This window comes from Oculina patagonica, chromosome 2, assembly GCF_052425735.1.
Source record: "Oculina patagonica isolate OP01 chromosome 2, crgOcupat, whole genome shotgun sequence".
NCBI classification, from domain to species: domain Eukaryota; kingdom Metazoa; phylum Cnidaria; class Anthozoa; order Scleractinia; family Oculinidae; genus Oculina; species Oculina patagonica.
The window spans coordinates 10,376,288-10,390,457 of NC_135759.1; the positions used below are offsets into that span (position 1 = coordinate 10,376,288).

The following is a 14,170-nucleotide window of genomic DNA, read 5'->3' on the forward strand; positions in this document are numbered from 1 at the left end:
GGCCATGAGTTTTGCTCTGCCTACATTAAAGGCAGTCGCGAATGACATTGAAGGATAATTAAGCCTAACAAGTTCTGCTCGGTGATCAGAAACGCCACTTGGCATGTTCCATTTCCATGGATTATTCAGGCGCTAGCAAGCTCTGCTCAATAATAGAGGAACGTGACTTCCCACGCGCTGTCTGTAGGCAATTTTATTCTGGCGCTAGCAAGCTCTGCTCAGTGATAGAGAAACGCCTCTTTGCATGCGCTGTTTCTAGGCAATACCCTGGCGCTAGAAAGCTCTGCTCATTCAACTTTAAACTGTGTGCTGTCATTTTAATTTTTCTGCAGTTAGGACCCTTTTAAAAAAAGATAAAAAGGCATTTTTTTTATTTTTCTATGCGTCCTTACATCTGTTTTGGGAGGATTCACTTGGAATTAAGATGATGTGCAAAAAAGATGTTTTTATTAAGAAATTTTACCGTGAAAACATAAAGTTTTCCTTTGATTCACAACTCCTGCGTGTCGGCAAGTGTATTTATTTTCGCCATTTGTAAGTGTCAGAATTTCAGTGCAGTCGCAGAATATAACTAATTGTATAGTTTTAGTTGTATACTTACTGTTAAGTGTAATTTTATTAAAATACTGGTCTGCCAGTCATAAACTGAAAAATCGAAAGTTATATTTAGATTATATTACGAGCAGATGTGTTTTCTTAACAAGTAACTGCTCAGGGCTGTGTGTCATTATGATCAATAGAAAGTCAGTAGACCGCATATGTTACATCCCACTTGGCTTTAATCATAGTCGTCATTTTCAGTTGAGCTGTGTGTTTGCCACAGAAAGCCAGGTAGGATGGGTTTGACGCGAAATAAATTCACCATTTTAAAGCAATGCTGACGGTTACATTTATTTCCCGCAGGTTTCGATCACTTAAGCAAGGGCGCTTTGGAGAAGAACAAAGGTAGGAAACAATAATTCACTGATCCCACTGGCAATACTGTAGAAACCGTTTAATTCATGCGTATATTTTCTAGGCATTCGCTGTTTTTAGGCAAAAACTATGGCGCTAGCAAGTTCTGCTCAGTAATAAATGAACGCAACTGGGATAGCAGCTTTTCTAGGCAGTATATATTCTGGCGCTAGAAAGATCCGCTCTTGTTAGACAAACACCACTAGGCATGCAGTGTTTCTATTCGATATCCTGCTGCTTGCAAGTTCTGCCCAGTAATAAAGAAAAGCAACTATAATAATAAATAATAAAATTTGTTTTTCTACAAGTTTTCCGAATGAGATAATTTCAGTTAACGTGACAATAGCCTTAACCTACATAATAACACTCTGAAAGCTTTTACATGCACTGAGCTTCTTTGTACACAAGTTATAATATCAAAAATTGAGGTGAATTATTTACAAAACATATAACTTTTTACATACCCTTGCCCATAAAACTCAATTTTTACATACCCTTGCCCATAAAACTCAATTTTCGTTTATATCATTTTTATTTCAAAATAACATAAGTAATAATAATTATAAACCTTTATTTAACCACCATCTGTATTAAAGCAAATACATGCTTGAGTGGTTGTATGTGACTAACTACCTAAGACAAATTAATATTACATTAAAATAAACTAAAACAAACGGTATAATATTTGAATCAAATTAAGATTTAAAATTCAAAATCACACATGTGTTTCGGAGTTGTCTGAATCGAGAAACTGCCGAAATTAAGTTTCTAAGTAAGGGGTTCTGCTCGGTGATGCAGAAACGCCACTTGGCATATGCCATTTCTATGGATTATTCTGGCGCTAGCAAGCTCTGCTCAGTAATAGAGGAACGTGACTTCCCACGCGCTGTCTGTAGGCAATTATATTCTGGAGCTAGTAAGCTCTGCTCAGTGATAGAGAAACGTGACTTCCCACGCGCTGTTTCTAGGCAATAGCCTGGCGCTAGGAAGCTCTGCTCGGTGATCGCGTTTACCTTAATTGCTTATTTGTAAACTGTAAACTGTCAACTGTCAACTGTCAGCTGTCAGTTATAGTTTTTCAATTAGAACCGCTTAAAAGAGAGGACGGCTAAGACCGTATACCATTCTCCACAGAGAACCAACTAGTAACGGAGGTCTAACTTGTCGCAGAAGAGGTTCATCAAAGAAGAAAGTGACTACGTAAAGTGCAGTGCAGTAAGTAACGTCTTTTATCATGTTTATAAGATATAAAAGCTGTCTGATGTAACACCTCGTAAAGTATAAGCCAATGCCAAACATGAGAAAGTGGACAAAACTGATTTATCTTTATCGGTGCATTCTTCACAACCAACTCTTAAAGGATAAAATACCAAAAAACCGAGTCACTAATAGCTTGTAGAAGTTAATATCGCAATACCCGAAATTTTTGTTGAAAGCTTTAATTCTGTTTAAAAGGTTGATAAAGTTTTGGTAAAAGAAAAAAAGGGAAGGCACCTAACCCTTTGCCGTTTTTGGATTAGTTTCCTAATTAGAGTGTTTTCACTCGTTTTTCACACGTATGTGTATTAACCAAACCAAGCTTAGCACAGAACGTAATACATATTATTTGCCACATTTTCTTTCCGAAGCACGTAAATTTAAGGTCGATACTGAATAATTCGCCAATTTTATCCATTTAAATTGTTTTTACAAATTGTGTATATAACTTATTAACTCTATGGTGCTCTATGATGCGATGCGTCATAACTAAAAGCAGGTTTGGCCAAAAAAATTTTGCAAGTTCTGCTCAGTAATTGAGAAACGCAACTAAGCATGCGCTGTCTCTAGGTACTTTTATTCTTGCGCTAGCACGTTCTGCTGGGTGATCGCGTGTACCTCAATAGCTCATCTGTCAACTTTCGTTCTGGCCATAAAATTAGGCCTTTTACAGCATAGATTATTGAGAGCTCTTAAAAAATATATTTTGACGTATTTCCAAAAACTAAAGTCGTTGCATTTACTTCTAACCTAAGAAAGTTTACTTGGTAAAGTTTGAGGGAAAACGTTTTTCTGACCCGAGATGCGATGGAACACCTTAAAGAGACTGCCCCTTTAAGAGGATCTGAATGGGGGTACCTCGATAACACTAAACACTTAGTTTTTTGGCTCTGAAACATGAAACAGTTACATTTTAGGCATTTTAACACTAACAGTAAAAATTCACTGAAACAGTAAATTTTATCCAGAAAGAAACAAAAACCTCTCCAAAAAAGCCAATATTATTTTGTTTAGTATATTGAGAAGTTTTCGGCCATTTTCCGACGATTTGCGATCATTTAGGAAGATTTCCGAAGACTACCGAAGACTGCCGAAGACTACCGAATGTCCGGAGACTACCGAAGATGTCCAAAGACTGCCGAAGATTTCCGAGGAGAAATCCGAAAGTTTTCTCTAAGTTTATAAGTGATTTTATGCGATTTTTGAAGAGCAGATAATAATTTTCAATGCTTAAATTTTTCACGAAAATCCCTCCAAACACTTAACAGTATTTTCTCCGGAAACAGTAAACATTAAAAAATTGGCCAATGTAACAGCAAACACTAAAAATTATGGGCAAATAAAACTAAACATTAAACCCCATTCAGACCCTCCTTTAACGCGGAGCTGTTGGCTTTCTTTAGACCAGTAATGGCGGATTATAATGCTTAATGGTTTATTGTCTCCTTTAAAAGAACTGGTACTATATTTTACTTTTAAAAATTAAACCCACACAATTTGCTTACCTTTCTGAAGTTTCCTGCTCCTCGTCGCCTGCCTCCGTCAGAAAGGACGGAGCCAATTTATTCGATGATATTCGAATAACCTTATGCTTAATGGTTTATTGTCTGCTTTAAAAGAACTGGTACTATATTTTACTTTTTAAAAATTAAACCCACACAATTTGCTTACCTTTCTGAAGTTTCCTGCTCCTTCGTCGCCTGCCTCCGTCAGAATAGGACACAAAGGAGCCAATTTATTCGATGATATTCGAAGAACGACCTATATCTCAGAATTTTACTGCTAGTAAACAACTCGTAAACAAACAAATGCCAAAAGCTTTCACAAGCGAAGGAATAAAATTCTTTACTTTGAAATGGACGAAAGAAATCACCTTTGTAAAGCCTTCAACTGAAGCCAACTTCGTTTTCTTATGTATAATAAAAACAGAAAATCGAGAAACCATTGCTTTCCACCGGATCGTGTTCTCTTAGACCATACAGACCCTCTATTTGGGTCGAACTATTCTTTTTTTATCGTTGCTAAATACTTAACAAAATATTAATTGTTAACTGAATTAACTTTCTTCTTTTTGTTTGCGGGATTTTATTAATTTACGAGGTGCTACAAGCTGTTAAAGGTTTCAATTGATTCTTGTCTTTGATCCGTGCGACTGAAAAATGTAATTACATTGTTTCACCGTTGCTCAACACTTTAGAGAATTTAATTAATGTAGATATTGACTGAAATTACTTTTGGGAAGCAAAACAATGTGAAATAAAAAAAAGATTGAACCGAAGTAAGCTTAAACGAAGCAGACGAAGCCGTATGGGATTTTAACACGTATAAAAAAAATGCTGGCTCACTGATAAAATTTGATAAAATGCAATGATAAAAATGCAGTTTATAGAACAATTAGATGGCAAATCTTCTTTAATATGTTTTGGTGCGAAGAGTCGCTGAGTATTGTTACTCGTTGTTTTTTTTTTTATGATCACGAAAGCGTAATCAGTCGTGCTTTTATCTGTGGTGTTTACTTTTGTTTCTTTACAAAACGTTCAATATCATAGATCATGTACTCGTCGAAACCAAACAAAACATTTTAAACCAAACAATTCTGACATTTCTGTATTTAAATGTACAACAAAGGCGAAGGCAAGAGCTTAAAATTGAAAGAAGCATTTAAAAGGTTAAACAAATTGGAATTTATTGGAATATCCAAGAACTGACACAACTTCCTTCAGGAGGTATAAACAGATTTTCACAACAAACTTTAAGGGTTGTTATTTCATATTTAATTTGGAGAGAGCTTGACAATTCGGCAGGGCGAAGCTTTCACTGAAACCAGCTTACCAGCTCTCTTGGTGGCATACTCCAAAACCACCGACAAGTGAATTATCTGCCGTCATGTCAGCGCAATAATTTGCTAGTTCGCCAGAGCAGGAACGATAAAAAATGCTTAAACTTGTTCTCGCTCCTTGTTGTTATACAAAGGCAAATCTTAATCTTTTAAAAACAGGATTTTCTATTAAGCGGAGCCGACACATATGACCCCTACGCGGAACTTTTAAAGTAAAATCCGAAACAAATGGCTTTCGAAATATCTCATCACGAAATGCAAAATCTTACATGTAGACACCGCTAGCAACCATTTGAGTGTAATAAGCACACTCTGTTATTTAACCAAGACCTTGGCTTATACACCCGGCACAGTCCCACCCAGTTAATAATCATTTTGGATTGTTACCTTTTTCAGACATGGCCGCTCAACAATGGATTGTGTTTTTCACTTTACTTGTCAGACTGTGTACTTTTAAGGCGGAAGTCACACCTTATGGCGTTTGTAAAACGGAAATCATTAAGCAGTTACAGGAAGCTATAGCTGCTCTTGAGAACTGCGATTGTTATGGTAAGTCTTTTAATTTGTCTTTAAAAGGTAGTGAAAAAAATCGACTAAGTTTTAGCTGGGAGATTCAAAGTAGCCACTGAGCACATGATTCATTTTTAAAATTACGAAAAAAACCTCAAGGGGGAGGGGCTGGCATCCACCCCCCTTGTACATTCGTGCGGTAATGATCTTTATAGGAGCCTCTTTACAATGGTTACATTTGTTTTAAATGTTTTATTGTTCACGCAGTTTATATGTATGAGTTGATGTGATTGCTTTATATACTGTAGTTGTCAGTTACGACATAAGAATGATCCCAAGGGATGAGTGAAACATCTACTGAAAGGTTTAACATACAAAACAAAACCTCTGTGGTCCCCTGATCTTTTATGTTGTGATCATGACGTCACCTCAACTTTAATTAATCTTAAGAGAACCGACACCCTTAGCAGCTTATTTTAAATTTAAAAACAAAAAAAAATTGAAACAGGCAGGATTAAACAAAGGAAAAAGGGACAACAAATACGTGATGAGCGCTGTTTTTTTAATTTCATTGTATTTCAAAATGAGTACTAATTGCTTTAATTGAAATTTAAGATACACCTAAAAGCTGTGCTGAGCTGTACAAATCTGGTAAAACATGCAGCGGTGTTTATACAATCGACCCCGACGGTTCAGGTGCCTTTGATGTGTTCTGTGACCAAACAACAGCCGGAGGGGGGTGGACAGTGCTCCAGAAGAGACTAAACGGCTCCGTTGATTTTTATCGCGACTGGGCTGACTACAAGAACGGCTTTGGTGACCTGAATGGCGAGTTTTGGTTGGGACTGGATAAAATATATCGCCTGACCAACAGTGACACTTACAAGCTCCGGGTGGATCTAGACGACTGGGAAGGAGAAACCAAATATGCCGAGTACGACACGTTTGCAATCTCGGATGAGGCATCTAAGTACGAGCTGAGTCTTGGATCATATTCAGGTACCTCAGATACAGATTATGCATTCCACGTTCCGTTCCATTCCTTTACATTGCATTTCATTGTAAAACAGTACAGTGCATTAATGTTCCCCCATATTTCGTTACAAATTACACTGAAGTGGGGAGGGGATGGAAGAAGGTGCAAATCGCGTTTACAAGCCTAAATGTAACACAAATTCCAATACCATCATCTTTCTCATCATCTCCATCATCATAATCATCATCATCATCATCATCATCGTCATTGTCGTCGTCATCATCATCACCATCATCGTCATCCTCTTTGTCACCACCACCACAACAACAAAACCACTACCACCACTACCAAGCTCTGTGAACGTCTGTCCGTCTAGGAAATTTATGGGAAGACAAAAACAGATTGTGTGATTTTCAGTGTATGTAGAGTTCTCGAGTCGTGCATATATACCAACCGCCACCACAGTTCCTTGATAATATGATTTTGTGCCATTTTATTCTATCCCAATTCAAACGGCTTGCAGTTCAAGTGAGTGGAATGTTTGATTCATAAAAATCACAGCAAACGAAAAGAAAAGGAAATGATTGAAGACAAAAAAGTTTCCACTGGGCCTAAGACTTAAATTTGACATAAGGTAATCCTCGTCGTCGTAATTCATCTGAGGTAGGAATGTAGTCGTCCTTGTCATTATTGTCTGAGTCGAGAATCTGCAAACAGTATTTTTGTATTCTTTCTTCTGTTATACCTTGAATGGTATGGTGGGGTAAATAGGCAAGGAGTATGCGAATCATTGAAACAGTTCATAAACCTTGCATGTGCATGTGTGGAGCACAGAGTACTTTGGTGAATTGATGATGACAGTTTACAGAAAGAGCGAGAAAAGAAGGATTCATCACGAAGACTTAAAATCAAGAAGGGACGACAACAAATATAAATCTACACGTCGGGGGGGGGGGGGGAAAGCAAATTGCGATACATTTTCTTTAATGAAATCTGAATGATGTTGCAACTTGCAAAGCAATCATTGGGGCGGTAGTCATCAGGTACTTTAACCCTATTCAGACCGGGCTTTTTTGGACCTTCTCTGACCGGGGGTGGGCTTCGGAAGCCCCCCCCCCCCCCCCCATTTAACTCCCAGAATATTTAAGCAATCACAGCAGATGGAGCCGTATGGGATTTCAACACGTGATAAAATTTGAAAAAAATGCAATGATAAAAATGCAGTTTATAGAACAATTAGATGGCAAATCTTCTATAATATGTTTTGGTGCGAAGAGTCGCTGAGTATTGTTACTCGTTCTTTTTTTTTTATGATCGCGAAAGCGTAATCAGTCGTGCTTTTATCTGTGGTGTTTACTTTTGTTTCTTTACAAAACGTTCAATATCATAGATCATGTACTCGTCGAAACCAAACAAAACATTTTAAACCAAACAATTCTGACATTTCTGTATTTAAATGTACAACAAAGGCGAAGGCAAGAGCTTAAAATTGAAAGTAGTAAGGTTAAACAAATTAGAATTTATGGGAATATCCAAGAACTGACACAACTTCCTTTAAGAGGTATAAACAGATTTTCACAACAAAATGTAAGGGTTGTTACCTCATATTTAATTTGGAGAGAGCTTGACAATTCGGCAGAGCAAAGCTTTCACTGAAACCATAGACTTAAACCTTAGACTTAAAATCAAGAAGGGACGAACTAACAAATTAACAACAAATATAAATCTACACGTCAGGGGGGACGTAACTTCTGATACACTTTCTTTAATGAAATCTGAACGATCTCGCAACTTGCAAAGCAATCATTGGGGCGGTAGTCATCAGGTACTTTAAAGGGGCATGAGTAGACTCTCTCTTGCCAAAAAAATTTCAACAACAACAATATGGCGGCCAGCGGGAGAGTTTGATAATGTTCCTTTTATATAGAAGTTGAATAATTGTTTTCCAGTTGGGTCTTTAAAGCAGGGAAAATGTCTTTGGAAAGGTTCTTGTAATCAACATGCGGTGATTGGTGTAAAATCAAACCATAACGGCAATGACAACAAAAACGTGGCTATTAAAATTTCCGCGTGCAGGTTACCTCGGTGTGGAATGTCGTTTTGGTTTTTGAGCTATCGTTTTCCCTGCTGTAGTGTTACGAGGTCTTTTGTTCTCTTGGTGTTTATTTGTTTTACGTCACTGGTGAGTTCCACGTGCGTTGCAAATTGTGGTAAATTCATTTACTGTACCGCGTTAAAAAGTAAAGCAAATGCAACAAATTCTGCGTCTTTTGACAACGGGACGACGACGAATTTTTGGATTTGAACCATGCGTTTACATTTTTAGCGAAGATATTTCTGTCCCCTTTACAAACACTGAATGCAATCACAGCATCGCTGTCGTGGTTGCTCCCATTTCACTGGAAAAGGCGGTCTGCTGCCGCAGCATCGAAAAACCGCTGACTAAGAAGTGAATGTATCGCGTTGCAAGTTATGAGAACATGATTATTCGGTCCCAGAGTGGCTCCTTTCTTACTCACATTCCCTCCCCTGCTACACATCATGATGAATGACTATCAACGAAAAATCGCATATTGTTTTCATACCTTTGCATTCATCTCTTGACGTGCTGTTTGGGTTAAAAAGAGTTTGACATAGAAGAACGAGGTCCACCAAAATAATTATTGTAAAAGTTCGTATTTTATTTGCTCTTCAGGATCTGCTGGTGACTCTCTTTCTTATCACAATGGCCAATCGTTTTCAACCAAAGATCAGGATAATGACAGCAAGAACGGTAACAGCTGTGCTGTGATGTATAAAGGAGCTTGGTGGTACAACGTCTGTCACAGATCTAACCTGAACGGTCTTTATCATCAAGGCGGACAACACTCATCTTTTGCTGATGGTGTCAACTGGAAATACTGGAAAGGATATTACTACTCCATGCAACGAGCTGAGATGAAGATCAAACCAGTTAACTTCTAAAACTGACAGTGTGTTATCGTGTTGTATAGCACTGACATGAGGATCCATTTGCTTGATGTTTCCATATGTAGTCTGTAACTGATTATCACACCTTAAACTGAATAAAATGCTCAGTTTTGTCGTCAGACATGTTGTCCTGAGGTTGTATTTAGATTCCTTAGCATTTTCTCGTTCTTTCGATCTTTATGTGCGCATTATTACATGCTTACTGGCAAATTATTCGAGTCTCTCAAGTTTTGGCCGTTTCTTTTTGGACTCCCGGCCAACATTTTTCATTTATCTCGAATGTGTCACATCTCGTGACGAATATATGTAAATCTTTTTGAAAAAGCTGTGCTTAGAATTTGGGTGCATATCAAGACCTGATGTCTTTGCATCTTCAGTTATCAACTTGACAATGTATTGGATATTGTACGAAGAAATTGGCATTCAGTCATTTATATGAGAGCTGGGTTATCTTTAAAAGTTTTACAATTATATCTCTTTTAATTACAAAATTACGTTCACATCCATGAAGACTCTTCGAAATTTAGAAAACCCTAAACTAGAATTTCAAAATCTGAAGAGGAAGCTGTCGCTAATGACATGGAGGATAAGTCTGGCTCTTGATTACAGGAAATGTAAAGTGGCTTTATGCTCTCTTCTACCGAATTATTACATTGATGCTGATCAAAAGAACGTATTTTTTATCATTTTTCAATTTCCGATGTCAGATCAAAATGGATTTTTACGTCTTTCCAATGAATTAAACGTATCTATACATTCTTTATATTAAACGACATTTGAAATGACGGGTTAAATCTCGGCATGAGAAAACCGTGATCTAACAAACGCACCCCACATCCTGTGAGGAAAGATTTCCTTTTTGGATTATAATGCAACCAGGAAACGTGATCGATTTTATCATTTCTTCACGTAACATCTAAAGACTAAAATAGTTTACAAAATAATGAAATAACTGGATATAACCGCCTATACACTCTTGTCTGATGTTTTAAATGAAGGAAAGATAAGTGTTCACTTCTTCTGCATGAAAAGTTTGCAAACAAACTAAAGTTGTCACACCAAAGAGGTGGAGATAATTTTTCGCAAAGGATTAGTAAAATTTAGAGAAATAGGAAATATTGGAGATTAAGTGTGATTTTAAAATTAGAATTTGAAGTTAAAAATTGGTAGACGGACACCAGTTAGTCCCCCTGACATCCTGGAGTGCTTTGGCGTGGGGGTCAACTGTCTGGTGGTGTTTCAAAAACTGTTTTCTTTCTTAAATCCCTTCTTTAAACCTCTCAAAATTTCATTCAAATTTAGGTAAAACCTTACCTTAGATAAGTAAATGGATAGTTTCTCTTGTTACAGTGTGTCGAGCTCTTGAAAATGTTTGTAAAACTTGAGCGAGATTCTGTAGCTGTTGCTTGGAAGCCAATTCTATTACAGTAAAAGCCCGCGTATAAGAACACCTATTTTGGCGGTTCAGGCTGATTTGGTTCTTATATAAAGGGTTATAATCTGCAAAATCAGCCTGTAAGTGTTCTTAAGTGTTCTTAAAAAAAGTTTCTTAAAATAAGGAACATACTAGGCTACCAATAGATGAAATCAATATATATGCCACAATTGTATTTTAATTTTAATAAAATTGATAAATCAAGGCAATACTGTACTGTAATTGGGGTGGAACTATTATGTGTGCAATGAAAAGTAGTGTTGATCTTTGATATTTTTCCATATAAGAACAACTTTCATTTTTCAGGCTGAATGTGTTCTTATATAAATGGTACTTTATTTCCTAAAATTAGGCCTGGGTGTTCTTAATCCACTTGTTCTTATACGCGGGTTTTTACTGTATTGAATTAATCACAGTTTCGCTCATCTACTCCTAGATTTATGCGTTTCACTCAAGCATTTTCCTTTCAGAATATTTGATAACATAAAGAAGGAAAAAAACGTCGTGGTTCACCCAAAATGAAGTATGTCAACATTACGTTCTTTTTTTATCGTTAATTGCTCGCGCTATAAAAACGCCATTTTTCGGAAGGAAAAATGGCGTTTTCGTTCCAAGTGAAATTGTGTGCAAATCATCAATGGAGACCCCAATAAAGTATATATTTTCTGAAAGCTTATTGAATAAAGATTGTAATTTTGGATTTTGTTTTGATCATATAGACTATAATAAGCAACGTCAGCATTTTGTTTGCAATTATGATGTTGCACAACATTAGGTTTATTTGAGAACACATTTAGGTGAGAGCCTAATCTTTTATGTGGAATTTGATCTACATATGTTGGTCTAACAAACGATGTCTCAGATTTTTCTTTTCTTGCTCCATTAATTTTTGTATGAATTTTTAATCCTAAAGAAGCCCTAAAAACGCCATTTTAAAGTTTAAAAATTTATAAAAAATTAATGGAGCAAGAAAAGAAAATGCAATTTTGGCTCTTCTTATAACGTGAAGTAACACTCAACGCAAAACCCTTCAAATCGCCCAAATTCGGCATTCTGAGGCTCAATAACGACAACAGACAACAGCTGAGGTAAGTTAACGTTTATTTTGACCTTAAACATAGACATTACTGGAATTAATTTTTCGATAATGAGACCCTTTCAAAATCCCCATACATTCCTTTATATTTCGAACATACAAACAGTCACGCCGCTTGTATGGTCCCCCTGTGACTAAAGATTCTTTACAAAGAGTTAATGCCGTGATTTATGCTCTAAAGAGTCCATCAGTTACTTGAATGACTCAAAAGTTTAGTATAATTTATAGAACCTCTTGCTTGCCAAGGCGACAAAAAAGACATTTAGACGTTTTTCTTCATAGAATACATCTGAAACAGGCGAAACAAAACCCACAAATGCACCAAGTTCACGCGCATTCTGTAAGACACCCACTGTGATGTAATGGATTTACAAGAGTCTCTCGAGAAATATCCGTTTTGTTTATAAGGAATTGGTTCATTTGATATGTGTAAGCAGGAATCGTAAGTCTTCTAGCGGAAACCGCGAATGCGATGAACTGCATAAAAACAAATAAACTATAGTTGCTTTAATACTCGTTGTAAAGTTGTTTAATACTGAAGCCGTAGGCATATTCACTGTTGCTTCTGAAAAAAAAAACGTGTTTCGCACACCACTATAACAATGTATTCAATGAAAAAAACAGGTCCTAAAGACATAGTCATAGCCATTAATTGTTTGCTTGTCTTTTCGTTGCTTAGTGCTCAACTGAACTTAAGCTCGATATTTGGATCACTTAAGACCCCTAAAGCAGTATGATGGAGTTCTTTTCGTGCTTAAAAAACACTCTGGAAAAAAAATATTATTTAGTTTCGCTGAGTTTTTTTGTGAATGTTTATTATAGTGATCATAAAGGACATCATGTTATAGCATTTCCTATATTTTGTTAAAACTATACAGACAAGTCGTGCGTAAAAAGATGTCATTAATGCCATTCAAGTGTCGGTATGTGGAGGTATATATCTCTTTTATGGCACAAGTAGGATGGACTAGAAGAGACAGCTTCTTGTGTGCCAAACTTGGAGAAAAACGGAAGTAACGCAATTTTTTTCGATTTTTTTTTTCGTTATGGGGCACTCATGACCCCCCTAGACTTAGGATCTGAGGTGCAAAACTTATGTGAGCCTGAACGAAAATGTTGTTTACAGTTTGCTAAATTATAAAATACGTATGAGGCTGAACCTGAAATCCTTTTTTTCCTATATGAAAGTACATACGGTTAAAGTGAATTTATTTTAAAGTGGGATATGAAAATTGTGGTGGTGGTTCTTGTGCTGGAGGCGTTAAGCAATAGAACTTTTGGTAAGGAGGAGGACATAGCCCTGTACCCCTACTCTTGTACTCATCCTTCGATCATCCTGTACCCTTCCTGTACCCCTTCTGTACCCTTCCTGTAACCTTCCTGTATCCCTGGAACTCTGAAGTTGAAATGCACAATTGGGCCTTTTTAAGAAAATGCCACCAGGTGGATTTTGGCTATCGTTTACTCTAGGTCCAAAAGAATCAAATACAAACATTTTTGGCTCTTCTGATGAATTGCCACAACGTAGAAAAAAGGATAAAACTTGAAATGCCCATTTTGGGCTCTTTTTTAAAAAAATGTTACCGGGTGGTTTCAGGCTAACGTCTCATTAGTTCCAAAATAATCGAATATTAAAGTGCCACACGGGGTACTCAAAATGCAGATTCTTTCCCCTTGTGATGAAATTCCATCACGTAGATAAAATATTAGATAAAATATTTTTACTACAGATTCACTAAAAACTGCCATTTTGAAACTTGAAATGGACATTCTGGGCCTGTCTGAGAAAATGCCACCACGAGGGTTCAGCCTTACGTTCACTCCAGGTCCAAAAGAAGCGAATTAAAAAGTGCCACACGGGGCACTCAAAATGAAGATTTTTGGCGCTTGTGGTGAAATGTGACCACGTATATGCACATTTTGGGCCTGTTTAGCAGATTTGAGAGTCATATAAAGTTGAATGTCATCACAGAGATCTACTGAAGTTGTCAACGGCACGCTTCAAGATGGCTACCTGTAGGATTTTAAGTACGCCAAATTCTCAATATTTGAAAAATTTCGTATTAACAGGAACTTTCAACTGAGGTTTACATCAAAATACTGGTAGAAACAAGAAGAAACACTGGAAAGAAG

General features: G+C 36.8%; 1 protein-coding gene across 1 annotated transcript; it reads left to right on the top strand.

Moving 5' to 3' along the window:
• Positions 1-901: 901 nt before the first annotated feature.
• Positions 902-9,625, top strand: LOC144642962 (ryncolin-2-like). Its single transcript, XM_078502084.1, has 5 exons — positions 902-945; positions 2,089-2,169; positions 5,447-5,599; positions 6,176-6,559; positions 9,232-9,625. Exons 3-5 carry the CDS (start codon positions 5,449-5,451, stop codon positions 9,498-9,500), a joined length of 804 nt encoding a protein of 267 aa, XP_078358210.1. The 5' UTR covers positions 902-945; positions 2,089-2,169; positions 5,447-5,448; the 3' UTR covers positions 9,501-9,625.
• The last annotated feature ends 4,545 nt before the right edge of the window (positions 9,626-14,170 follow it).